Below are 27,245 nucleotides of genomic sequence, written 5' to 3'. Positions count from 1 at the left end.
GACTAATTACTATTCAGTCAAGGTGCTGGCTGTGTTTTCTTTTGCAGGCATGATGGATGCACGGGGTTGTCCTGCCAAAATTACCTTCACACAGCTGCACAAGCCCTCTCTGAACTGACCCCAGGGTATTGCTTCACCTTCCACATTTGAATTATTTACAAATAGTTAAGAACAGCAACCCCACACAGGGACCTAAGTTCTTCCTCCTAAGTATTCCAGAGTCAAACAGGAGGTTTGATGCTCTACAAAACAGGCGCTGTAATACCAGTTTAAAGTTTACTGTTAATCAACCCATGGAAGCTTAAAAGTCAACCTTCCACAAGCAGCAAAACCCCAACTGGCTACACCTGCAAGTGCACCACAAATATGCTCCACAGCCATTTTTCTGACTCTTAAAAATCAAATATATCAGCAATGAAACCACCAAGACTCATCAACCTACCTGAAGAGGCTGGAGTGTTCTCTGCATCTGCAGAAGTGGCTATCGCCTTCCAAACCCAGCCTGGAAATTCAGATTAGCTCTAGGAATCCTTTAATTGTCTTGGCAAGAGGCAGCATAAAAATTGTGGAATTGAAGTGCATAAATTAGGTTTTGAGGGTGTTTTGGCATTAGGCCTTTCTTTAAGCTGGAAGCTGAACTAGATTCTCCCAAGCCCACCTGCTCACTTCTTGCACAGAAACCTTCAGTTCTTTCTTATCCTTTTCAAAATCTGAGTCACTTCAGACCAATTTCTTTGGACAAGGCATATTTTAACTGACCACTCCTTGCCTTCCTTGAGATAAAGTCACTTATCTCAATATACATTACTAGACCTGCAGCATATTTATAGAAAAATTATTTCTTATCTGCTACACAACTTGGTCTGCTGGGATTGACACACGGCAATAAGAGATGACAATGAGACTAAAAGCTGAATTTCATTCGAAGAACCAGGGAAAAAAACCCTAACTCTAGTTAGAAATACTTAGGATTTGAAAGGACACAAAGTAGATTAAGCCATATTGCAGTCCTGGGGATCTCGAAATATCTTCAAATACATGAGGCTTAGCCCTATTAGGTCTCTGCTTTGAATACCAAATAATTTGGGTCTAAGAGAGAGAAGCATTCTAGAAGCAGGAATGGATCTGCATCCAGCAAGAGCTGCTCAGGTAATCCCTACCTCTGTGAGCAGTGGTCCAGCCTCAGGCACTGGTACAATTTCGGAAGCTGGACAATAACTTGAAATACTGATGTTTAGGAAAATAAGCTACAGGGCACAGCAGCTTGTACCTTACTCTTTAGGGAGCTGCCTTCCTTCCCAGCCAGAGCAAACCAAGGTGCCTTATGCAAGAGGAAAAGTCTTCATACCTGAGTGCTGAAGGCGGGCTGGGACATGATGCAACACCACCATTAGTTTTAATGGGGCTGCTCTCTGGGTGTGACCCTGCCAGGAGGGGAGCACAACCGGGACTGTGCACAAACAGCTTAGCAAAAAACCAGGCTTCACAAAGAAAGCAAGAAATAGATCTTATTGTCTTTGCTATACCAGTCTTACATTTGTCAAATGAAGCAAAACCTTTTGTCCACAACTCCCCTGACTGGCTGACTCCTCCACCAGACCCACCCAGCTCAGGCATCAGCAGCGGCAGTGATGAATCCAACCACCCTCCACAGGTGAGCAGAGCATCAAGCAGGTTTCAAGATTGCTTCCTACTCTGAGCTGATTACAACAGCAGGTTTGGCACTGCTGTGAATGACTCTTAGAACTCCCACCCTTAGACCTTTGTGTTAGACCCTGCTCAGTTATTGCCAACCCTTCAAGAGTTCACAGGAAGAAGTGCCTGTGCAATGAAAACACTGCAGAGGAGTTGGAATGTCCCAGCAATGGAAAGCTAGACAGCTCTCCAGCCCGCCAGTCAACTCTGGAGAAGGAAATGATAATTTGCCTAGAGTAATGAGCTAAGTATAGAGCCACCACGATTCCAGTGGCCCAATTACCCCTGCAATTCTTCTGATGCGAGTGGAACACCTTGGGAAACAGCCAGCTCCAGCTAAAGGTAGAACCAGGGACTGCAGTTACCACCCTGATCTTTAGCTTAACAGACCAAATTCTGCAAAACCAGCACCAAGAGTCAAGACTAACATTTTCTAACTCACTGGAGTCTTTTTTGCCATCCTCAGTTCATTACCATATTTCAGCACTTTAGGGAATCCTATTCTATTTTAGAAAACCCCTTGCCCAGTCCTCTCCCCAGGTCAGTGTTTAGCAGTCACTCTCATCAAGTGTCAGCATTCAGCCTGTCATTTAAAAGCCAAAATTCCAGTTTGACAAGTGCAAGGCATTTTGGTTCCAGCTTCTAAAGCCTGCAGAATTGAAGAGGGAAAAAGCAACATGACAGTGAGAAGGCACATTGGTATCATTAGATAGCTATACAGGGAGCTACTGCTTTTTGAAATTCACTGTCAATAACATTTATTATCCATTTACTTTAACAAGGGTTTATGTGTATTAGTTATACAGCTCAATATCCACTGATGTCCCATGTGGTCACAGACTCTAAAAGAAGGACCTACAATTAGCTGTACCACCAGTTTTCCTGCAAGGAGGTTTCCCTCCAAACCCCCTTGTATTGATTTGAACACTGTAGGATACTGAACACACAGGTACAGTGTCAGTACATTGAAGCTGGAATCCTTTTCATAATGAATTTGGCATTTTAGAGCAGGTATCTGATCTCTTTTCTTACTGACAAGTCTAACTGACCAGATGGCTTTGCCAGAACACAACCCAGCACAAAACATTAAACACTTGGCCATGGATCTCCAAAACTGAAAATTTCCATGTGGCTTCTCTGTGAAGCCCCAATTTACTCATCTGTTACATCCAGGGATGCTCTGCAGCAGTGAAGTACACTAACCAAACACCTCCAAATCATGTGATACTCATGCTTGAGTCTGAAGGGATTAAGAGATTCCAGCCCAAAGTAAAAGAAAACAAGCAAGCTATTGTATTCTGCATTAGAACACAACTGTGCCTTGACCATAATCCACCAGCCAAACCTACAAGGAAAGCTGAGCAGACCTCAAAATATTTACCTTGTTCCATCTTCCTCCTTTTTCCTCAGAGAGTTCAGATTTTCCCAAAGAGCAAAAAGGTGCATTCTTTTGGAAGTTACTCAAAGAAAGGTTCACTGAACATAGACAAAGATGATAATCTAATTATAATGGGTATCCAACCAGAATATAATGCCCTGTTCACAGCAAATTCCTGCTACCAGCAGTGAGAGAAAATTAAGAATCTGAATTCTCAAATGTACTCATGACTAGTATATTCACCAATCAGCACACAATTAAGCATTCCTGTTCTCAAATTGTAAAGATGAACACTTGTTTGATAAAGATTAGTTATTAATTTGATGAAAAGCTTCTCCACTCTCAAAAAACCATGCACAGTGTTTAGATGGAAAGCAAAGTTCTGCAGGCAATAGCAGTAAATTTGCAAGTTTACATTAAGTACACTTCACTTGCTTTCAAGTTTCCATTTATTAAAGGAAAATAATCAAAATAATCTAGAAATGCAATCTGCTTAGACATTTTAGCCAGGTTGCTTGGACCAAAATTTCAACCATGATTACACTACACTATTTGTTCTCAGAAGCAAATAAAAAGGAAATAAAGAAAATTCAAATACAACAATAAAAAAAAAATCAAAGCTATCCAGTCAAAACACGTGAAAGAAAGGTGTTTCTACTCTGGTCAAACCACAACAACCTGGCTGCATGGAGCTCAGAGAAATGCCCATTAAATTTCAAGCCAAGCTGCTCTGTGATATGGCAGGTGAGTTTTCTTCTCACTGCCTCTAATTCTGGTTCATCTGTTCTTTGTCAGGAGACAGACAAGTATTTGAAAAACCTGAACTTAGAGACCCACAGAACAGCAGAAGTCAGCTTTGACAAGAGTAACTTTAATTGGAGAAGACACCAAAGGCTGAATGCAGGTAAAACTGAAGACAGATTGCAGCTGCAGCACATCCAGCACTACGTCTGAAAAGGTCTCAAGCAAAGTCTCCAGCCCCACAAGGACACAGCAACCAGCACAACTGGCAAGCAGCTCCTCTCTCTCTCTCTGGTTTAAGTTTCCATGATAGAAATGACACACTTGCCAATAGCAGAACAAGCAAAGCTTTTCCAGGTACACATTTAGATCAATTATGGCTCCAAGAGATGAGATCAGACAGCCACAGCCACTGGCTTCATCCCTGTCCTCATCGACTTGCAAGGAGAACAGGGACAGTCAGGCTGTCTGGGTCCCTCCTAACTACTGGATAGGATATTCCAGGGAAATGCTTTCCACCAACTCCAATCTGAGAAATACCAAGGAAACTTTCCAGCAATTCCAGACCTAAAGGCAGCCACTTCTATGAGCAGCTTTAGACATAAACTCATTTTGAATGGACATAGTGATAACATAACAGTGACAGGACAGAGCTTAATCATTGATTGGCTGCTAGACTGGATCCTTCTGACAACTCCTGTATGAAATTAAGGCCTCATTTCAAAAGTACCTTGTTACTTTACTCAGGTAGCATCTTGTGTAGGATGTGGAAGGTATTAAGACTCCACAGCCATAGTTCCACCAGTACAGTTCAAATAAATTGTTCTTAATCTCTATATCCTCAGTCTGTTTGTTACAGTTTCTTTAATCAAAAGATTAAAGTTTCACTGAACTCTTCAATACTTCCAACTACTACTCCTAGCAACTGAAAAACCAAAATCAGTATTCTGGTAGTCTACCCTTGACCTAGACAGTGCTAAACTGCACATGACAGGGAAGATACTCAAGGGAAGATCTGATTTTCCATCTGTTTTCTAAAATCCTGCCACCAGCTGCACAGAAACCCCAAAAAAATAAAGATCCTACTTGCCCAGAACAGTCAAACCTCAGAGGAACTGAGGAGTCAGACTCACAGGGCCTGGGAGTCTTATGATGCACATGAGCCCTACATGAAAGGCTGCTCTCAGGGTGAGCTGGGGAGATGCCCTGCAGCGAGCCCTGCCTTTGCTCTGCTCTCCAAGGGCACTCAGGAACCCAGCCAAGTGCATCTTGTCTTTACAGACTCCATGTCAACCTACACAGACAGCATTTCTGTCCTGTCCTCCCTCAGGTGCCTGGCACCAGCTTCCCCCAGGCATTTCCACAAGCAGAAATAACCGCATTGGAGAAAACAAGTCTCATTTTGTCAGAAGTCTGCCCTTTCCTGGTTGATAGAGAAGTCAAAACCCTCCTTTAAAGGTACAAGGAAAAAGGAATTATTTTTATTTCTCTGTCCTTTCAGGTAACACCACAGAATTAATGCTTTGATTACAGCCCTAGTTTGCAGTCCTGAACTTGGAGAAGCAAATGAGGCCCACAAAAGGGCAACACAAAACTGTTCTACCAGTGTTTCTATAAATAATGTCTATACCAGTGCACAAATCTCTGGTATTCGAAAGAAAAGCTAAAAAGGCTTAATTATGGCAATATAGCAGCCTTCCTCCACAAATTCAACCTGAAGTGTATTACTTTCCCCCATACTGATTACATGTTCCAGAAACTAAGCCTCAGAGTACCAGAACAATCCAAAATACTTAGAGACTATTAGACTTGTATATACAAAAGACTTCATCATACAGACAGGCACCCTAGAGATTTATTTCATGCTACCTTGTTTTCAGAAATCTCAGTTAAAGAAAGATTTATACCATTTTCACTGGTTTTCCCTGATGAAAATCTTTCTTAAAATAGGGTACAAGAGCCTTTGGTAGAAGTCTTAGCCATGGGCTTGGTGTGCTCAGAGCAAGGGAGAAACACATCCCAAAAGTAAAGTTACTTGGACAATGATGTTCCCTTGAAAAGCAGAAAGCAGAGATTACAGTGGAAAAAGTCTTTTTCAATTCTTATCCCAGTAAGGGCTAAACCAAGCAGGACCTGAGAAGTTAAATCTGGTATATCTGCTAGAGATAGGTCCAGTAAAAAATAACTTCAGTTCTGAAATGAACCCAAGACAAGGTCACTTTGCAGATGATGCAGGAGGTTTTGGAGTAAAATCAAATGGAGGGGAGCACAGAACACACAGCTCAAGATCAACACACACAGGATGGAAGAAGACAGTTAAATATCAAAGTAACAGAATACAAGTCTTTCCCACATGGATATTCACTGCCTTCTAAGCCACACTGTGGAAGCTCTGACCCCCGTGGCAGCCTTCCCTGCTGTCCAGTCCCAGAAGTCCAAACAGCTCAACATTCCCTGTTAGGGCTCTCCCTCTGAAGAACACACCCCAGTCAGGGGGGTGGCCTGTTCTGGCTGCCCTTCAGAAAGCTTTTCCCAAGTAGACAGGGACTAACACCAAATTTCTGATTTCATTCCAGCTTCAAGCTAATTCCACAGGTGACAGGATAATCATCCAAGCTAAGCTCATCTAGCACTGGTTCTAATGCTTCACCAGATACAGAATCAACTCTGAAGCTGACCCCCCACCACGCTGCTGAATCATTTGGTGAACAACCAATGCTACAGAAGTCAGGGACAGCATCAGCTCCATCAGTACCTAGATGAAGCTCTGTACAGCAACCCCAGCCTCATTTCCATCGTGGTTTGTCAGCCCATCACAATGAACGCTGCAAACAACAGTGAGATGTGCTGAGCAAGGCAAAGGACAACTTGCTTTGCTTGTCACCTCCCAGGACTCCTCCAAGCTCCAGTTTCTTTGATGTTCTGCCCTCCTTCAGCTAACACCCAACTGCAAAATTGCATTTTGAAGTATTTACAATTCAGGATTTTGGTTCAGTTTCTCTTTAAAAAGGGGGTTAATACAACTTAGAATCTATCTGCTTGTGTTTCTGAGGACACATTTCATTACTGGCATGAGTGGTTATGCACAACTGCCTGCCCCCAAGCCAGCCCACCAATGCTGCTTTACAGCTCCCCACTGCATTCCTAATCAAGAGGAAAAACAATGGATTTACTACTCCAGAATCAACTTCCACTGGAGTCTTGCTCAAGGTATTCATTTTTCAAAGATGGCAATAATTCCATACAGCATCTTGGGTAAGTTTAGTTACAGTATCATTGAACAAGGAACATCCAGCTTCAAGTCTTCTGAAATCCAGCTCCCCAAGGAAGGCAAAAAACACCCTGTTTAGGAAGTCTTTTGCAGAGCCTGAGTTTTCCCCTGCTTCTTATCAGAGTTTGGAAGAGTTCCACCACCACCATGATAGCTATTACAATGTCATTAGCTGCCTCACTCATGCATATACACACACAAATTCCAAAAAAACTTCCAGACTGATTTTACCATGGTTGCAACCATTTTCAGCATTAACCCAAAGCCCTACAGAGCACAGATCCAGTTACCAGCTTAACCTGCAGCCACACTCACGTGTCAAAACAACTGCTGCTTTCCAGACTTCACATGAAGATTCCAAGCCTGTGGAGTTTCAGAAGACAAACCAAAGCCAGGAATCAGCAACTGTGTCTTAAGAGAAGCCTTTACAAACAGTGCTTCCTGCTGGACATCGGTGACTCCAGAAACAGCTTTACCATTGCAACCAACATTCCAGAAAGCCGCCTGTTTGCCCTCCCTCCCCAGCCCACTTTGCATGGCTGTGCAGGCCCAAGCCCCGCTTCCAGGTGCACACTGCTACTTCCTGGAGAACAGAGCACCTGTGGCTCAGAGCAGCACAACCTGACACCTTCTAACAGACGGAATGTCAGAGTTACCACTGCTTGCAACAAGATCATACTGCACTTCTGCCCTGCTACTACAGGCTGGTTCCTCCCTGGAGCTCTGAGCAGCAGGGATGGACTCAAGGCCTTCCTTGTGGGATGACACATTATCCCTGGAAAATCTACAGTCAGCTGGGGGTCACCTCCTTGACACCACTACCAGAAACTATTAAGCAGGTGAGAGGAAGAACAGGTTGGGGCTACTCACGCTCCAGTTTACCCTTAGATTTCTATGGTATCAAATCCATTCTGTCAGTGCTTCTCAACTGCTCAAAGCAAAGGGACAAAGTTTGGGCTGTTTTGCTAAAGCTGCCCTCCAAACAAGGCCAGCTGACACCAAAGGAGGCTGTGGTTTGTGACCTCTGCCCATCCCACAAGCAGCTGACACATTTGCAAGCCAATGCACACAGCAATCCTGCACCGTTCAGGGCTAGCACATCCAAGGTAGAAGCTGGAAAGCAGCAGGAGCTGAGGGCTCCAGCTCTTTGCTGGGCATAGCAAGCAGTCCCAGTAAAATGTCAGTATTTCAAATTCCTGAATTGCCACTGACTTCACTTTGAGGTCTTCACTTTGTCACTAACTTCACTTTGAGGTCTTTCATGCAAACCACTCAGTCATCCTGAAATTTTGAAGCACCATGAAGAAAGAAATACCTTTTAACAATCCAGTTATTCACAAGAATTACAGCACAGACTGAGTCGTAAATATATCCCTAAAGTTTTCCCAGCAGGACTGGGAAGTTATAGCACCAATATCTAGAGGAGGGCTAAAGTTACAAGACATGAAGCTCGCTTCTCAGAGTTTAAAACCCACAGTGGATCTCACAGGCAGATCTTTACACCACCAGCTACTCAGGGTGGAGACAAATGCAGAAGAGTTGCACATTATTTCTGGGACAATTCAGAACCTAACAGGTTATTTTGAGAGAAACATGACATTACTTTGATTCAGCCAGTGAAAGCTACTATGAAACACATGCATGTATAAGTATCTGGAAGTTTTATTCTGGTTCACAGGATCTGATAAGCACTAATTTGGGAGTCACGTGCTCTTGAAGACATCACTGATACCAACTGGAAGAGTCCTAACCTGTTGTATCCAGTTACAATTCCCAGCAGGAAGCCACCAGAGCAGGAACAGCCTTCAGAGCCCTTCAAGCTGCGCAGATGAAATGATCTCAAACTCCATGCTGGATGCCAACCCAGTTCCCTCCACAGAGACAATTCCTCTTCTCTGTCCCATCAGACTTGCCAGGCTCCTGCCTGTTACTCCAGCAGCCCAAAGATGCCCTTCTCCCTAAGTTACTCCTTTTTTCCAGGTTACTTGCCAGCAAAGCACTGCACAGCCACGGTCCTCCTACTCCTGCAAGCTGACAACATACTTCGCTCCATCATCCTGGTTTGCACGTAGGTGGAATGAGATCTGAGATAAAATATTGTATCCTCTAATTCAGAAGCCTGGGCAGGCTCCATTTCTGTCTCCTCCAGCTGCAGATGGCCACTTTTATGGAAAATAAGTAAATAAAATAAAATGAGAGCTTATCAAGCTGACCTATTCCACTTCCATGGTATCATTTGTAGGTTGCATGGCTTGTTCCTTGAGAAGGTTAACATTGATATTTTAGTAATTGCTAGTGCAGACAGTTCATGCAATAGCTATGAACAGAACCCTGGACAGGCACCTATAGCACTGCCAGTGAAAAGAACTCAGCCTGGCTCTCAATTTACTATTCTTATAACCTGAAGTGGGACAAGAGCACCTTTCAGTGCAAGCACTCAGAAAAACATCACTGTTCGTACACCTCTGCCCTTCCCCAAGCTTCAAAGCAGGCACAGAACTACTTGCCACTGAAGCATTTTAGAACCTCGTGCCCCGCCTTCACTTATCTGCACAAAGTTTCAACACTTTCAGCCCAGTATTTCCTGTGCTAGGAAAGAAAGCACCATTTCTATCTCCCAAACCCACTGTAATCAGTAACAGTTGAAGCAAAGCAGGTATCAGATGTCAGCCTCCTCCCCTCTAGTTTACAAGCCCTCCTTCATAAAACCTTCATCTCCACCAAAAAAGTTCATTTCCAAATACCACACGCTTTAGTAGCATACAAAAGGCATCTCAGTTCTTTATCTGAAGCTCAGAGCATGACAGGTACTACAACAAACCTGTAATAGCTCCTTCCGTCATGCTGCCACCCCTTCTCAGTAGGCTCACCTTCATAATATAAATAATATAAATATACCTTTATATTCACCAGAAAGCCAAGCTGTGTTTCAACTCAGCACTACCTGACATGATTCACTAGCCAAGTTCTTTTCTTCTAAAAGAAAGCCTTATTGCACATGGCTACATCACGCAAGAAAACAAACGGGTGAAACACACAAAAAAGTGCCTATAAGACCTAAAGTCTGCAAGAGCTACAAGCTCACACCCAACTTTCCCACAGCAAGGGAAGCGTGCACAGAAAGGAAAGAAATCAGTTTCCTGTACAGAGTTGTGAAGAAACACCAGGTCTCATGTAATGATCAAAAAACATTCACTAAAAGAGCAAGAGCAGGAACAACTTCAATGCATAAACTTAAACTCCATGTTGGGGGGCAAAGCACTTACCAGGGAAGGGCAACATCTGCTCATATCCCAGCGAAAGAACAGGACTGTTAAAAGGAACACGAGGAAGAGGCGCAATTAAAGCCCCAAAACCATATACATAAAAAGCTTTAACAAGTCCCACTCATAAAAGGAACGGGAATTTGGGCCGCACGCACAAGGGCAGCTGAACATTGCTGACAACACAGCCCCAGCGGCCGGAGCAGCTGAGCAGAGGCCGGCGGTTGCCAGCGGCATGGGGCGACCCCCGGCCGGGCTCGGCGAGGACCGGTCACCGCTGCGGCCCGGGGAGGGGGACGGCAGCGCCGGGCGAGGCCCACAGGCCACGGGCAGTAGGAGCCACCCTGTCCCGGGGAGCCCACCCTGCCCCGGCAGCCCCGAACCTCGCGGTGCAGGGCCCGGCCCGGGGCCGCCCGGCATCGCCGCCCGCCCGGGGACAAGAGGCCGCCGCACCGCGGCCGCAGAGCCGTGCCGCCTTCTCCTCCTCCTGCCGGCCGTGCCGACCGGAGCGGGGCCGAGCGCATCGTGCCGGCCCCGCCGCCGCCCCTCACCCGCAGCCGAGGGGGCGTGTGCGGCCCTCAGTGACAGCGCGGCCGCGCTCCGCCAGGCCCCGGCGCGGCGGGCCGGCCCTCCCCGCCGCAGGACAAGGGGCACCCCGGCGGGTCCTTACCGCTGGGCAGGGCATGGCGCGGAGCCCCCGCCCGTGCCGGGGCGCGGCGTCCTGCCGGGGCCGGGGTCGCTGCGGGCTCGGGGCCGCCGTCGCCGCCTCACGGACACAACAACATGGCGGCCGCACGGCCTCCTCCCTCCTCCCCCCGCGGGGCGGGGCCGGGCGCGCGCCGCTCCCGCCCTCCGCCCTCAGGGGAGGGGAGGGGAGGGGAGGAAGGGGGGGTGGCCCGCGGCCCGCGTTTGAGGGGGCTGTGGGATCACGGTGTTAGGGAATCACAGAATCGTGAAATCGCGGCGTTATCAAGGTTGGAAGATCATCTACTGGTTTAAGATCATCTACTGGTTTAAAATCGTCTGTTCCAACCGTCAGCTCATCACCACCGGCGTAACCCCTAAACCGCCGCACCACATCACCTAGCGACAGATGCAGACGCCTCCTGAACGCCCCGAGGGAGGGTGACTCCACCACCTCCCTGAGCAGCCCCTTCCAAGGTCTGACCGCCTGGACGGTGAAAAGTTTTTTCTAATCTGTAAGGTCGCTCCCCTCAGCGCTCGCCGTGCCCTCAGGAGGCGGCTGCCATCCCTCGGCCCCTCAGAGGATGAAAGGCAGGGCCAGGAGGGATGAGTAAGGGACTGAGCATCTCACTGAGGAGGAGACACTGCGGGAGCCGGGCCTGGCTAGTCTGGAGAAGGGAAAACTCGGAGGGTATCTGATCAATCCGTGCAAATATTTCCAAGGGGTGTCAGAGGACAGTGCCAGACTATTTTCAGTGGTGCTCAGAGACAGAATGAGGAGCAATGGCCATAAACTAAACCACAAGAAGTTCTACCTCAACATGAGGAAAAGCAATCCATTGAGCAGAGCACTGGACCAGCTGCCCAGGGAGGGCATGGAGCCTCCCTTTCTGGAATAATCCAAACCCTGGACTATTCCTGTGTCACCTGCTCCAGGTAACCATCTCCAGGGGGTTGGACTGGGAGATCTCCAGAGGTCCCTCCCACTCCCAGCTTTTCTCTGGTTCTATGATTCTGTGAAGCCAACTCACCCCTTCCCCATTATCCCCCTGTGAGCTGTGTAAGCCTGGCACTGGCTGAGCGAGGCTGTGGAACAGGCAGGGTCTCAGCAGAGGTTTGGCAGACACCTCGGCCAATCTGTGAATCAGGTAACAGTGAAAGTGTGTGCTAAGGGAGGCTGAGGTGAGTGTTCCCACACCTCACAGCATCCACTGCTATCCATCCATCCATCCATCCATCCATCCATCCATCCATCCATCCCCCTCAGGATCCTCAAAAACCCCTGCAGAAACACCCTGTTCAGCTATAACCTGGGATCAGTTCAGTTGGTCAGGGCAGTGCTGAAAACACAATGAGCTCAATCTCTGTAAGGGCCATTCATTTAAGGTTTGGACTTGATGAAGGTGGGTCCCTTTGAACTCAGAATATTCTGTGGTCTACAGAAGCCGTTCTGGTGCACAAGGTCTTCTGGCCAATGTTTCCTGCGTTGCTTTGGTGACATTCAGCTCAGCTGTAGGAACATGTGTGGCCCCATGCCACCAGGCCATGCGCTGTCCAAGGCACCCTGCTCTGCCCGCGGCTCCTAAAGCATGAGGTAATGGGGAGCTGGGAGCCAGCATGAGGCAGGACTGCCAAAAACCACATGGAAACTGAGAGACAAGTGATAAAGCAAAAGGCCTGTGAGCGTTAAACTACAGAAAACATGGGGAAGCTGGAGAGTGGCAGCAGTGTTGGAGGTGGCAGGAATGTTGCTGGTTCCAAAATGAAGCTCTAGCTAAGCCTTGTGCTATGGAGCTCCTTTCTAGCAGCAAGATTTATATCTGGGTTTTGTTGCAACTGTAGTGGATCATTAATGTTTTATTTTTATACATATCTTTAATTTACAATACTGTATGTAGGTCAGGTTGTACTTTTGCAGGAGATTTCCACCTGCTCCTCATGTTCGCCTTGATCTGAAATAAAATGCTTGCAAGTAGCTATAAAATGCACTCCTAAATTATCCACAGGACTCTCCCTCTGAGTCCAAGGCTAGTCATTGTAACAGATGGACTTCAGTCTGTCATTAGGTCATGTCTAAGCTGGAAGGAGCATAAGTGTTCAGAGGCAACAATGTAAAATACAGAAGCCTGTGTCTTCACACTCAGATATGAGCCATGCAGTGAATTGTGCTCTGGTTTGGCTCCCTTGGTCAGGGACAGCTAACTTTTGAAAGGAAGTTAATCAGCCCCTCTGAAAGGATTTTTCCAACAACAAGCCATCATCTGAATGCAAATGTGATCTGAATGTCAATATGTACTTTCAGAAGAACTTTGGAAGAAATACAGGTAACTGAAGGGAAAAACAGGATTCCTGGCCTGTTTACACCCAAAAGGAATGAAAATATGTAGAGCCAGAAGAGCTGTAGCTGTAAAAGATGTGTGTTGACAGCACCAGCAAGCAAAATATGAATTTTGAGAAGTCCCTGTTAAATGCTGGCTTTTGCACTGTGCCTGGAGGGAGATCAAATGTGACCTACTTTGGGAAGCTGGATCCTGGAGACCTGGGGCTCCTGTACAGCAGAACCTGCTGGGTGCTCCTTCTGGTCATTAAAGAGGGGGAAATCCTGCAGTGCCATCCCTGTGACAGGAAAAGCTGGCGCTTCCAGCTGCTTGTTATATTTATACATTTTATCTTTACCAATCTGGTCACACACAGTGCATGGAGACATTCCATGTCTTGTGTCCCAAACCTCTCTGTATCTTGTGTTCCAGCCTATTTTTTAATACATGGCCCCGTGTAAAATTACTTTTGCTTCTATTTTCCATGATGATCAGGGCAAAGGATGAGACTTATTTTATGGAAATGGAAATTACTGGACCCAAAGGGAGAGCAAGGCCTTTGAGAACCTGACACACAGCTCAGGGAACGAGGTGTTCCCAAATCCAGAGTCCTGAAGGACCTGGAGTGTATCCTCACTCATCCAGTACAGGGGTTTTAATTTGGGAGGTGGAGGGTGCTAATGAATTGTGGAGGAACTCCTGGTGCACTGGCTGGTTTTAAGGAGGAGGAAGTAAAGCAATCCAGCCTTTTAGACACTGTTAGTGTGACCTCAAGAGCATTAAAAGCTTAAAATAAAAAATAAAAAAGGAAAAACTTGGGGACAGACAAGTAAGATAAAAAATATAAAATAAAAATGTGATGTGTCTTTACACATACACATACATAGAGATTGATTGCTTTTAACTAAGATTAATTTAGATTATACCCTTGATAATTGTTTCCTGGACATGGATATATAATAGATGTATTAATTTTTATATAATAGATGTAGTAACTTATTGAGTAAATTAATAGAAAGCAGACCCATTGAAAAAAAGATAGCTAGGTGGAAAAGGTAGGAAAGTCACCTCAAACATACATCAGCTGTGGATACACCAATGGAATCTGTGGGATTACAAAGGGAAGAGTGAGCAGAAAGTGCCTGGATTCCCATGTTCCTCCCAGGTAGCCTCACCTCCCTGAATCCCAGAACCACAGCCTGGCCTGTGTCTGCTTTTGCTCTTGCACAGTATTTTTCAGACAGGCCTTGGAACAAAAGGTAGGAGGGAGCTGATGGCATTTGCTGATGGCTCAAAGCTGGGAGGCACTGGCCATGCAGCAGGAATAGCTGTATTGCTGGAAGAGCTGGATAACATGGAGTGCTGGCACACTGGAAATGGGATGAAATTTAATAGTGGAAAGTACAAGGTCATGCCCTTGGGAATTGCTAACAAGAATCTCTGCTGCAAGCTGGGAGCTCATCAGTTGGAAATGACAGAAGCAGGGAAAAATCTGGGTGTATTTGTTGATCTCGAGATGACGACAAACTCCCAATCTGAAGCAGATCTGACAAAAAGCACATATCCATGGAGGTATTTCCAGGAGAAGGAGAATGTTAATGCCATTATAAAAGCCTCTGCTGCAACCTTCTCTGGAATTATGCATGCAGCTCTGGTCACTTTTAATCAGGGGACACAAACTTAAAATGTGACTGGAAAGTAATCATAGGCTAATCCTAATTTTTTTTCTTTTACAAGGATCTTGAGATAATTTGTTTAGCCAGAAAACCTGAATGCTGAGAAAAGATACAGTTGTTCTTTGTGAAACTTAGAGAGTAAACACAGCAGTAAACACATCTCCCTTAAGAGCAAGGGTGATGTTCCTGTATGAGAAAACAAGTATCCGATGGCCATGAGGAGTCTGGGCTGAAACATGAGAATACCAGAGCTTCCAGCAGCTCAAGTCCCGAGGCTCTGGGTCATCCTTCCCAGAGCTGCTGTCCCCTGATGCCATTGCCACCAACAGCTGACCCTAAAAGCCCAACGAGTCCTTTCCAAATCACTCTTACCATTTGAGGCACAGCCACTGAGTTACCAATTGGCTTCTTAGGGAAATAAAAGAGGTGCCTGGTGTAGAAAGATATTCCTTGGGCTGCAGTTGCAAGCCAGATGTCACTGGAGTTATTGGCTGTGTTAAAATCTGCACGTGGTGGTGGTGTGGTGACAGCATCCTGTCCTGGATCACCCCACCCTGGTCCCTCAGGTCACCTTTCCAGAGGCTGCTCTCTTGCCCATCCTCTACAAGAGCTGCAGTCCTGCAGCCATTCCCACCTGGAACAGGGAGAAACAGCAAAACCAAAGGTGTGCCAGGTCCTTTCCTGCCCCTGGTACCACCCAGTGCCCTTTAATGCACTTCCCTCCTGTGGCCCCAACAGCCACCTCGGTGTTTTCGGGCTGTTTCTGTTATGATGAAAAACTGATGGCAGGGTTAGATAAGTCTTAAAAAACACAGTCAGCACACGAAGTTCCGGTTCAGTAAGAGCAGTCAGACCACAGAACACAGGGCAGTTCGCTTTCTCAGGGCTCCAAACTGGCTTCTTTGGCCAGTTTTTTACCAAAAACCAGCTCTCCTCATCCCATCTCTCCTATTTTGTTTGGGTTTTCATCTTTTATCCTATCTAAACGTTTCACTCATTTTACTTTCCTGGGTTTTTGATGAATGCCTGAAAAGCATGCTGACCCTGACCCTTTACACTGTGTTCCTCCACATGTAGGTGTTTCCATTCTTCCTGCTCCCATCCAACAAGTGCTATTTCATTGTTCATTCAATCCAGGTGGCAGCAGGTGACATTGGGGTCAGCACAGCGTGAGGGCCAACCCTGATTCAAATGATCCAGGAGAGAGGCACAGCCAGTCATCCTGAGGGGCCCCCAAAACAGATGCTCTGACACATTCCCTTGCAAAGTAGATGAATAATTTGAAAATAATGAGATTTTTATTACATATGTATCATTTTGGTCAGAACATTTTGCAAGAGCCTCATTTCAGGATTTTCTTTGTCCTGTAATAACCCCATTTTACAACTAGATGTGCCATTAGTGATGCTTTGCTGCAGGGAAGCAGCACGAGGACACTGCCCTGGCTGCCCATCAAGATCACAGGACTATTCAAATAGGAAGCCTTGGGGGTCTCAGAACTTGAAATTCAGTGGAACAGAGACAACATTTTTGAGAAAACACTGGAAATGGCTTTGGGGACCATGTTTCCAGGCAGGAGCACAGCTGGCTGAGCCTGGCTCTGCAAGGATGCCACCTGGAAGTCAAAGCAGAAGCCATTGGTATTGAGGGTGTGCCAGGAGCTCAGTGTGGGCAGAATATCCAGAAATCTTGGTTTATGAATGCTTATTTTCTTTAATAGACTAAATCCATATATTATTGTTAGATTAATATGGCTTCATGTTAGACTCATCATTTTCTCCTATGGATCCAGGCTGGGAGGGTTGGATTTGTTCAGCCAGCAGAGAAGAAGCCTCAGGGGAGACCTCAGAGCCCCTTCCAGCGCCTAAAGGGACTCCAGGAGAGCTGGAGAGGGATGTGGGACAAGGGCAAGAAGTGAGAGGATACAGGGAATGGCTTCCCACTGCCAAAGGGCAGCGATGGATGGGATATTGGGCAGGAATTGTTCCCTGGCAGGGTGGGCAGGCCCTGGCACAGGGTGCCCAGAGCAGCTGGATCCCTGGGAGTGTCCAAGGCCAGGCTGGAGAGGGCTTGGAGCAACCTGGGCAAGTGGGAGGTGTCCCTGCCCATGGCAGGGGGTGGAACTGGGGTGAACTTTAAGATCCCTTCCCACTCAAATCATCCTATGACATTGTCTCGTGAGTTAAAAAGTAAAAGGTTGAACATTTTCTGCTGAACCTGTCTTTTCTCTGGAAAAGCAAATTGGCACAACTCTAACCTGTGTCATGTGCTGTGTTGCTACAACAAAGCTGCCTGAAAAAAATGCTTTTCATAATAAACCGTATCTATTTTCCTTAATAAGCACTTAATCACCTTCCTCCTGAGGTTGGATAATTAGAGAAACAGCAGGCAAAGAGAGGGCAAGAATCTGTTGGATCAGAGGAGCTGCTTGAAATATCATTAGAAAATGATATTATTTTAGCTGAATATCTTCAGTGATATTTTTTTCCTGTAGACACAGCCTGGTAACCTGCTCAGGGCTGTACCTGCTGGGAATTCCCACCCACAGGAATTTGCACCACTGAAACTCCAAAGTTGAGCAGTTCTTGGTCCCTCTGGCCAGGTGGATGCTGTACCTGCAGCCTCCTGTAGCAATGGGAACTGGAGTTCCTGCCCCTGCACCACTGCAGTGCCAGGCAGGGAGTCAAGAAGCATCTTGGGTCACCTCTGGTGCCTTTCATTAGTGACCAAAATAAAAAATATCCTACAATAAGACTTTAGGCTAAGAATAAACTCAGAGGAGGTTAATTGGAGAATGATGGAAAATTGAAAACATAGTTAATAAATGACTGTTGGATCTATCAGGTCAACAGTTTAACATTGACACTTTTGGCTTTGTGGCTGTCAAGGACGTGCTGTGGAAGGTGTCATTGTCATTGAGGGGCTGCAGCGTGTCCAGGGCAGGGAACGGAGCTGGGGAAGGGGCTGGAGCCCCAGGAGCGGCTGAGGGAGCTGGGAAAGGGGCTCAGCCTGGAGCAAAGGAGGCTCAGGGGGCCCTTGTGGCTCTGCACAACTCCCTGCCAGGAGGGGACAGCCGGGGAGGGTCGGGCTCTGCTCCCAGGGAACAGGGACAGGAGGAGAGGGAACGGCCTCAGGCTGGGCCAGGGGACATTGGGAAAATTCCTTCAAAAGGTTGTAAAGCCCTGGACCAGGCTGCCCAGGGAAGTGGTGGGGTTCCCTTCTCTGGATATGTTAAAAAAATGCATGGATGTGCACTTAGTGGCTGGTGTAGTTACCAAGGTGGTAATTGGTCAGACTTGGAGGGCTTTTCCAATCGACACGATTCTGTGATTCCAAGGTTTGTAACTTCCATTAGTCCTTGATAAGCTAATGTGTATATCATTAAGATAAAATGGAAAAAAAGGATAAAGTAGAACTGGATTGAAATATTGCAAAGCCCAGGGTTATCCTGATTCATGCCTATTACTGTAATTGCATTTCAGCTGCTTTGAACATTTAATGGCCAATTTCTACAACTTTGCAATTTAGTACTGCAGATAGCTTTTTTTTTTAAGATTACACTGACATTTTCCTCAGCCATTTTAATACTTCTTCATTTTATTCTATTTTTTAAGTATGTTTAAGAGTGCTGGTCCTTCAGGGTTCCCTGGGCTCTCTGACCTGTGTGTGAGCAGCCTTAAACCCTCTTTGGTGTCCCTTGGAGAAGTAGGGCTGCGGAGAGGGAGCAACAGGGGCCTCACCTGGTTTGGGTGTGGGGCCCAGAAATCGCTGAGACTGCTGTGTGAGTAGGAGAACAGCTCCCTTTGGGGCTGCACAACAGCAAAGCAGATCCTCTACTCAGCTCCAGGCTGTCATTTGGGACTTTGAGGTGGAGTTTGAGCAAAGCCAGAAGCTGTGGAAGCCTTGGTGCTGTTCAGGAAGCAGGATGCTGGACTGCAGCATCCATGACAGCCCTGCAAGGAAAACACACTGACCTCCTGCAGCACATTCCTGGGGTCACTCCAGCCTTTCAGTTCTCCTCCTGGTGCTTTTTGTGTGGCTCAAAATGAAAAAGCTGGACACACTTTTGTGTCTTGTCGCCGTCCAAGCAGGGAGCAGCCTCCCCACACAGCCAGAGTCAGGAGGTGATCCCTGTGTAGCTGTCACAGCACCGGGACAGCACTGCCGGAACAGGGCACTTGTCCCAGGCCTTGACTTGTGACATCTGATCATCCTCACCGTTACATTTAGTGCTGAACAACTTCCTCCTGGCCATGAATCACACTGGGGAAGGATCCTTTCAATAAAAGCTCATTTTCCAAAGCTTTTTTCATGGAGAAATTCTCCTCTTTCACATCTGATCCGAAGCCTGCTTGCCCTGTACCTTCAGATGGCTCTGGCTGAACCTAGAAATATGGATTTTCAGCAGAACTAGCAGCCAGCAAGCTGATATTAATGCTTTGCCTTATCTGTGCAAGACAGGTCGGCAGTTTCCCTGCACACTGAGATCAGAAAGCTGTGATTTCCATTAAGGCTCCAGATTTAAGTTTTACTGTTGTGAAGTCTTGAAGGTCTCTGGCACGTTGTCACAGGTGAACAGATGCAGGGTTTTTTACCAGATAAATTTGTACAAATAGCATGTCTACATATAATTATCTAACAGGGTTATACATGGGAAGTTAATATCCCCAATATTGGGCAGAGGCTCCAACAGCTCACAGTGCTTTAGGAAATCAAATAGGGAATACACAGTTGGTAAGATTACAAAAAACATCCCAAAAAGAGGAATAGTGACTCAAAACAGCTCGATGACACATTCAAAGCCCACTGAGCCACCTGGCATCTCACCAGCTCTGCTCTGAGGAGGGTTGGCACAGGAGGGGAGATAAACAGATGCCTTTGCGAGGGAATCATATTTCAGTTGCCAAGTGTTCTCCTCCAGGAAAGAGAATTGGAGCAAACCTTGGCTCGACATCATCACTGGGGTTTGGTTCTGGTAGGCTGTTCTGCACAGCATGTTGGTGCTGGAGCTCCAGTCCCAAGGTCTGACTGGTGCAGTGATGTTTGAGAAATAGAAACAATGAATATTTCATTTAAAAATTACTAATCCGACAGAATGGGGGAGATGGCAGGTTCCAGACAGCCCGTCGTGACATTTGCAGTGTGAATCCCTAACACCCACCCAGCTCTGTGTGACGGGAACAGAGCCCGGCTGTGCTGCTGGCCCGGGAGGAGCCCTTGGGGTGCTGCCTCTCCCCGCGGGGTGCCGGGCAAGGCGGTGCAGCCCAGCCGGGCAGTGGGCACCGAGAGCCCGACTGTGTGCGGGGCACGGGAGGAGCCCTTGGGGTGCTGCCTCTCCCCGCGGGGTGCCGGGCACGGCGGTGCAGCCCAGCCGGGCAGTGGGCACCGAGAGCCCGGCTGTGTGCGGGGCACGGGGGGCACTGCGGGCGGAACTCGTTCCAGCCCGGCCCTAACGAGCCGCACCACACAGCGCATGGTTTCTATTTTAGGTCACTTTGCCATCTAAAGCTGAGCTCTGGGCTAAGTTTAGGAGAAGCTCCCTGTGCTCAAGGAGGAGAACGGAGCCCTTTCTGAGCAGAGATTGCTGACGGCTCGTTGTGCCTGTGTCACCCTGCAGGCTGGGAAGCGGCCGGTTCCCCGAGTTTCGGTGCGGTGTAAATGCGACTGATGTAATCTGTTCTCACTATCGGTGCTCGTATGAGTTGACGGAGGAATTGCCCTTTTCGTGCGCTGTCCGACTGTAATGCACACACGCCCCGGGGAGTCCCAGCCGAGGGAAGCAGTGTGAGGGCTGTGACAGGTCCCTGTCCCCGCAGAACCCCTTCCCTGCCCGGCCTCTTCCCGCCTGTGACACTGGATGGGGCAGCGCAGTTAACTTTAAAAGGTCTCCTTCAAAAAGCCGATTTATTGAAGCAGCTGGAGGCTCCTTCCCCTCCCAAGACAACCCACGGACTGTAACTGCCCCAGCGCCGCGGCTGCAGCCGACCCGGAGAGCGGGCGGGGGGTCGGGGCTAAACCCGCCCGTTTGGTCTCTGCAGCACGGCCCGAGCCCTCAGACCCACACCCAGACCGGAGCCGGAGCCGGAGCTGGCCCCGGTCCCGCCCCTCCCATCCCCAGCCAGACCGGGAGCCGAGCCGGTCCCGCCGCCGGGGCGGAGCCGCTCCGGGCCCCGCCCAGCCCGGTAGTTCCGCTCGGGGCCGGAAGCAGCGCCCGGACACGGGAGCGTCGCGGGGCTGGAGGGACGCGAGTGCCGGTACCGGGGTTGGGGTGGCTGTGGCTGGGTTGGGCTGGGCAGCATCTGCTGGGCAGGGACAGGGATCGGGCACGGGACGTGGCCGCGGGGGCGGCGGCACCGGCAGAGCCCGGGTTAACCGGGGGTGTTGGGTTAACTGGGGGTGTCTGGCCATGGGGAAGGGCCGAGGTGACAGAGCTGGGGGTGCTCACCTGGAGAGGAGAAGCTCCTGGGACACCTCAGAGCCCCTTCCAGGGCCTAAAGAGGCTCCAGGAGAGCTGGAGAGGGACTGGGGACAAGGGATGGAGGGACAGGACACAGGGAATGGCTCCCACTGCCAGAGGACAGGGATGGATGAGATATTGGGCAGGAATTGTTTCCTGTGAGGGTGGGCAGGCCCTGGCACAGGGTGCCCAGAGCAGCTGTGGTTGCCCCTGGATTCCTGGCAGTGTCCAGGACCAGGTTAGACAGAGCTTGGAGCATCCTTGGATAGTCCTTGCCCATGGCGAATGTTGGATTGGGATGAGCTTTAAGGTCCCTTCCAACATAAACCATTCCATGAATCCATACTGCAGCATTCCCTATGCCAGCTGTGCTGTGGTGGCTGCCTCATCCTCACCCTGGGCAACCCCATCAATGGGAAGTGCAGGGCAGGGATCATTTCTGGCACTGGGAAAATAAGTTTCCCTAGTTCATAGTTTTCTTTGTCTGGCTCTTTCTGCTGTACCTGGAATCACAGGGCACAACAGATTAATCATGGATTTGTGGTTTAGACCAAAGTTCTTTGTGGGGGAAAAGCTTCTGAGAGTGATCAGGAGTAATTTTCTGTAGATGTTATCCCATACTCAGCTTTATTCTCTTCTCTAGCTGAACAAGCTTTTGGGCAGGGCTTCTGTCTTTCTCAGGATGTTTTTGACTTGGACTGGAGATTTTGGTGTCTTCCAGGCTTGATATGGGACACTTGACATGTTTTTCTGTGTTACAAACACACATTTCTATGTGTAACTTTCAGAACGACTCCAAAAATTTTAAGAGCCAAATTAAATATATGATGAAATTGAACTGAAAGCCAGCTTGGCTTATTCTGCTGAAAAGTTTTGGTAATTTCATTTTTTTTTCCCTAAAGAAATTGTTTATCATAAAGTAATAGTTGCTCCTGTCAACATTCTAATTTTTAAACTCCCCTGGAAAGACAGAATTATTTTTAGTTTTCTAAGCTGTTGCTCTGCTGTATTATTTTAATTGAGCTCTAAAATGTTAGATTGCAGAATTTTTGCCTAAATCCATAGGTGACAACTTTATGGAATGAAAAATGTTAGTTTTTCACTTGCTGTTTAAACCATGACCCCACTTCTGAGTCAGAGTTGTTCAGCTTTAGAGACACTGCTCTTGCTTTAGTTGTTATTCAGCCCAGGCAATGTGACTGCAATTAAATGTGCATCCGAGGAGATGTATGACCTTCTAAATAAGAACATAACTTTTTAGTACCATTTTGCAGAACTCATAACCCCCTAAAGAATTTAAAAGCTCTGTTAACCCGTAACTTCCATTTTTTGCGAGTCTGAACTTTTTTAACAGCGCCCATAACATTCTTTCTATTGAGTTATTCTGATATTTGACTTATAGCTCATTTCAGAAAGTTAATTGAAACATTTCTGAGCCAACAAATGCTGTTGAAGATGGAGCTGTGGTTTTTTTGAGCACATGGGAATTGGCAGGAGCAGGGCAGGCTTTTGTAGGATCAGCCTGTGTCCCTTGTCTGGCTGAGTGCCGTGAGATTCTACATACAAGCACCAAAAATACTCTTTTAAAGCACAGGCAAGGCTGTGTTTGGGTTGTCCCTGTGATTTGTGCTGTCAGGAGAGACACTGCAAATGTTGAAAGAGGCTGCAAAGGCCAGAGTTCAGCACAGCTCTTCAGCAACCCAGTTTAAATATCTAATTTCTATATTAAACAATGTCCCCAAATGTGTTTCGTTTTCCTGGAAGATACCTGTAGCCTTCCAGTAATGAACAGGGATGAAAGTTTAGTACCACATTCTAGATTTCCTCTGAGACATGTCCAGGTGGCTCCTGGGTGTTCCCTCAGGATTTGGCATTTTGGTGGGGTATAAATTGCTGGGTATAAATTGCTTGGCATAAATGTATTCCCAGACAGTGTGTGTGTGTGTTACAGCAGGGCTGCAGCCTCTTTTGTTCTGCTTTTGCCTGACTGACCTTGTAAAGTGCATCCTGTGCTGCTTTTGTTTGCTGAGAACAGGAACAAGCCACCAGGATGCCAGCATTGCCTCTGGATGAACTCCAGCTGACTGAGAGGGATCCCAAGACAGGGAAGCTGAGAACCTTACCAGCACTGGTGAGCTCTGTTTTACCTGAAAGCCAAACAGACCTTCAATAAATAATTGTCTTATATTGAGGCTTGGTCTGGGGTATGTGAAAGGAATGGCTGGAGCTGTGTCAGGAGGTTTAGGTGCAGATCAGGGCAAGGTTCTTCCCCCAGAGGTGCTGGCACTGCCCAGGCTCCCCAGGGAATGGGCACAGCCCCGAGGCTGCCAGAGCTCCAGGAGCGTTTGGACAGCACTGCCAGGGATGCCCAGGGTGGGGTAGTTGGGGGGTCTGGGCAGGGACAGGAATGGGGCTGGATGATCCCTGTGGGTCCCTTCCAGCTCAGGACATTCTGTGATTCTGTAAAATTTGTTCAGCCTGCTTGTTAAAGAAGATTTGTTTTTAATGTGTTCAGATAGTTGAGATTTCATTTACTCACCATAAAAAAAACCCAAAACACAAGAACTGAACTTACTGTATTCAACATCTGGAGTAAACTGTGTTTTCCCAGCACAACTCCCTCTCTTGAGTCTGTAACCTCTGCTGCAGTGGAGGGATGCTCAGGGAGTTTTTGCAAGCTCTGCCTCAAGTTTAGCTTTGAGCTGTAACACTGGGATCTATCCCTTCAGCTTGATGAAATCAGAAAATTCAACCCACAGAAACCCTTTTCTCCCAGAAATAAGGCCTGGAGAGAACCTTTTGGGTTTGTTGCAGGAATGGGACTGTTAATGCTGCTCACTCCTGAGAAGCTTTACCCTGAGCACACATGTGGGATGAGGCAGAGCCCAAACCTGCTCCTCATTGGAATTCTCCTTTTAGGGTGGGTGTATTTGGGAAAGGCCTGTTCAGTAACCCTCAGGAAAGGTAGTGAAGTGTTTCTTTCTGTCTTTGATGGTTGTGTCAGTTTGAGTTCATGGAATATTGTGCAAGAACCAGTTCAGAGGAAAAAGAGAGAGTTCAAAGGCATGCCAGGAAGTTCCTGCTCTTTGTTTTGAAGGTGTGGGAGGATTGCTTTGTCAGGCTTTGGTTGAGAGAAAGCAAGGAGCAACATCTGCCAAATTATCAAGGTCAGAAAACGTTGCTCATAAAGAAAGATACAAACCCAGTGCCTTGAAAGGGTAGAAAATGGGAAGTTACCAGGGAATGGAATGCTCCTGTCATCAGGACTATAGTGATAGGACAAGGAGTAATTGGTTCAAACTGAAATTTAGGTTAGGTATTGAGGAGAAATTGTTCCCTTTGAAGGTGGGCAGGCCCTGGCCCAGGCTGCCCAGAGAAGCTGTGGATCCCTGGAAGTGTCCAAGGCCAAGTTGGATGGAGCTTGGGGATAGTGGGAGGTGTCCCTGCCTGTGGCAGGGGTGGAACTGGAGGAGCTTTAAGGTCCCTTCCCATACAAACCATTCTGTTATTCTGTAATGCCAAGTTGTTTTAAAAGGTAGCTTTTGTGTTTCTTGGAATTCAGTGAGCAGAATAACTGGGAATTCCTGTCACTTTAATACAGTGGGGTTTTTTGGCTTTCTGCAGCACCCAGAAATTAAGGCAGATCGGTCGTTTGTGCTGTACAAACCCCCTCCTGCCATCAGAGACCCTGCTCTGGTGGAAGAGTTCCTGGAGCGAGCAAAATTCATTGCAGATGACCTGAACTGGCTTCTGGCTTTGCCTCATGACAAATTCTGGTGCCAGGTAATTGTTGCTTTTTATCTGAAGATACAGTGTAAACACCCAGGTGCTTCTAAAAGCCATGGGCTTTACATCATTTTCATAAAGATTTGTTTATGCTTATTATATCATGCAGGAAACATTTTAATTTCCATTACTGCACCTTAGAATGCAAAGAAAATATTTCCCTAAGGATTTTCTATTGTGAATTTTAAGAGTTGGCTTGTATTTAATGGTTATGGGAGTCCTTTTCATATATCTGTGTGGTTTAGATTGCTTTAAATTTAACTGGGCTGCTCAGGAGCACAACCTATGAAGGTGTGACATTCCTTCCTTCCCATTTTACTGCCTTTCCTTGCACCAGGTGATATTTGATGAGACCCTGCAGAAGTGTTTGGATTCCTACCTGCGCTCTGCCCCTCGCAAGTTTGACGCTCTTTGGGATTGCCATCCAGAGGTGAATGAGCTGCAGAAATGCCTCCATCGGAGTGTCTTCCTCACGTTCCTCAGGATGTCCACCCACAAGGAATCCAAGGTAAATATTCTTATGCCTTGCAGGTGCTCCAGGCTGTGTGACTTAGGAAAAAAGAGAATTAGAGAAATGAATCATTTTCCTTCTCACACAACATTCCTCTCCCTGATGATTTTATCAGTTGGATTCAGTGTGGAGATAACACTCAGAGCTGAAGTATCTGAACTTGATCCATGTGTAGTGGTTGGATATGTCATGGAAAGAGGAGAGAGAGCGCATTGGCCTTTGTGTTGCCACACGAAACAGGCTCTTCAGGCCACCAGTTCCCGAGCATTCACTCCCTCAGGGCCACGTGGTCCCACAAAATTCCTGCTAATGCTTATCTCTCCTTGAGCTTGCCCCAAGTTTTGGACATACAGTGAAATTGCTCTAAATTGCTGTTATCTTGGCATCATCAGGCATTCAGCCTGGAGAAGAGAAGGCTCCAGGGACACCTCAGAGCCCCTTCCAGTGTCCAAAGGGGCTCCAGGAGATCTGGAGAGGAATGTGGTACAAGGGATGGAGGGACAGGACACAGGGAATGGCTCCCAGTGCCAGAGGGCAGGGATGGATGGGAAGAAATTGTTCCCTGGGAGAGTGGGGAGGCCCTGGCACAGGGTGCTCAGAGAAGATGGCCATCCCTGGGAGTGTCCAAGGCCAGGCTGGATGGGGCTTGGAGCAGCCTTGGCTAGTGGAAGATGTTCCTGCCCATGGCAGGAGGTGGCACTGGATGGGCTTTAAGGTCCCTTCCCACCCAAGGCATTCTGAGATTCTATAATTAAGATATCCTCAGCGCTAATTGTGTGAGTGCAACGCCCATCTGGCTGTGGGATTTTCACCAGGCCTTTGGGCAAGAGGAGTGAGGCACCTTGTGTTTTAGCAATCACTCCTGGATCTCCTCATTGCTTCATGATGTGTTAGAGCTGTGTTGGTTCTCTTGCTTATCACAATGGTGATGTTCAGGATGTTTTGAGCAAAAGGCCTGGGAGTGGGGACTGGGACAGGAGCAGGGGGAAGGAATGCTGGAGCCTGCAGCTGGCACCACTTCAGCAGAAGTACCTGACACCTCTGTGGTGTCTTTCATTGCAGGATCTGATTAAACCTCAGCACTCCAAGAGGCAGGCGAGCATTTGAAACCATTTTCTAGTTGAGTGATCTGCAGGGAATGAATAGTCTGTTGTCATGCAGGAATCAGCAGGAGTTCTGGGAATGGAACCTGGCCAGCCCTGAGCCCCATCCCTCTGCTTCAACAGGGAGAATGTGCCCTGCCTTTCACTGGGACTGAAAACATTTGCTGTCAATGCAAAGCCCAGGCAAACTGGGCTTCTGAAAATCCAAAATCACATTTCAGCTGCCTGTTTCTCAGTGTCAGACAATGGAATTTTTCTCATCTAGATTTTTGTAATAAATACTTTCAGCGTGGTGAGTTTTTGGCACAGTGTTCAGCAGTCAGCATGTAGAGCTGCAGTTCTGGGGTTTCTCCCTGCCTGTC

The 27,245-nt window shown here is 47.4% G+C and overlaps 2 protein-coding genes across 29 annotated transcripts in view; one reads left to right on the top strand and one right to left on the bottom strand.

Moving 5' to 3' along the window:
* MTMR3 (myotubularin related protein 3) overlaps positions 1-11,363 on the bottom strand; it is a 74,637-nt gene extending 63,274 nt beyond the window's left edge. For 5 of the 17 annotated variants that reach the window (XM_086856558.1, XM_086856562.1, XM_086856565.1 and 2 more), the window contains exons 1-2: positions 11,019-11,172; positions 10,352-10,395 (exon numbers count right to left, since the gene is read on the bottom strand). The gene's annotated coding sequence lies outside the window, so the exon portion shown is untranslated. Of the gene's footprint in view, positions 1-8,836; positions 9,248-10,351; positions 10,396-10,731; positions 10,896-11,018 lie in introns of those variants that run through there. The other 12 variants (XM_086856564.1, XM_086856566.1, XM_086856573.1 and 9 more) reach the window with 9 other exon arrangements.
* ASCC2 (activating signal cointegrator 1 complex subunit 2) overlaps positions 11,185-27,245 on the top strand; it is a 34,152-nt gene continuing 18,091 nt past the window's right edge. For 2 of the 12 annotated variants that reach the window (XM_086856584.1, XM_086856576.1), the window contains exons 1-4: positions 21,252-21,280; positions 23,519-23,614; positions 25,108-25,266; positions 25,607-25,777. In XM_086856584.1, coding sequence (XP_086712710.1) covers positions 23,534-23,614; positions 25,108-25,266; positions 25,607-25,777 — 411 coding nt within the window. In that variant the 5' untranslated portion in view covers positions 21,252-21,280; positions 23,519-23,533. Of the gene's footprint in view, positions 12,181-21,251; positions 21,383-23,518; positions 23,615-25,107; positions 25,267-25,606; positions 25,778-27,245 lie in introns of those variants that run through there. The other 10 variants (XM_086856587.1, XM_086856581.1, XM_086856583.1 and 7 more) reach the window with 9 other exon arrangements.

This window comes from Cyanistes caeruleus, chromosome 18 (genome assembly GCF_971803275.1).
Source record: "Cyanistes caeruleus chromosome 18, bCyaCae1.hap1.1, whole genome shotgun sequence".
NCBI classification, from domain to species: Eukaryota; Metazoa; Chordata; class Aves; order Passeriformes; family Paridae; genus Cyanistes; species Cyanistes caeruleus.
Note: the sequence above shows the minus strand (reverse complement) of the source record. Positions and strands in the feature narration are given on the sequence as shown.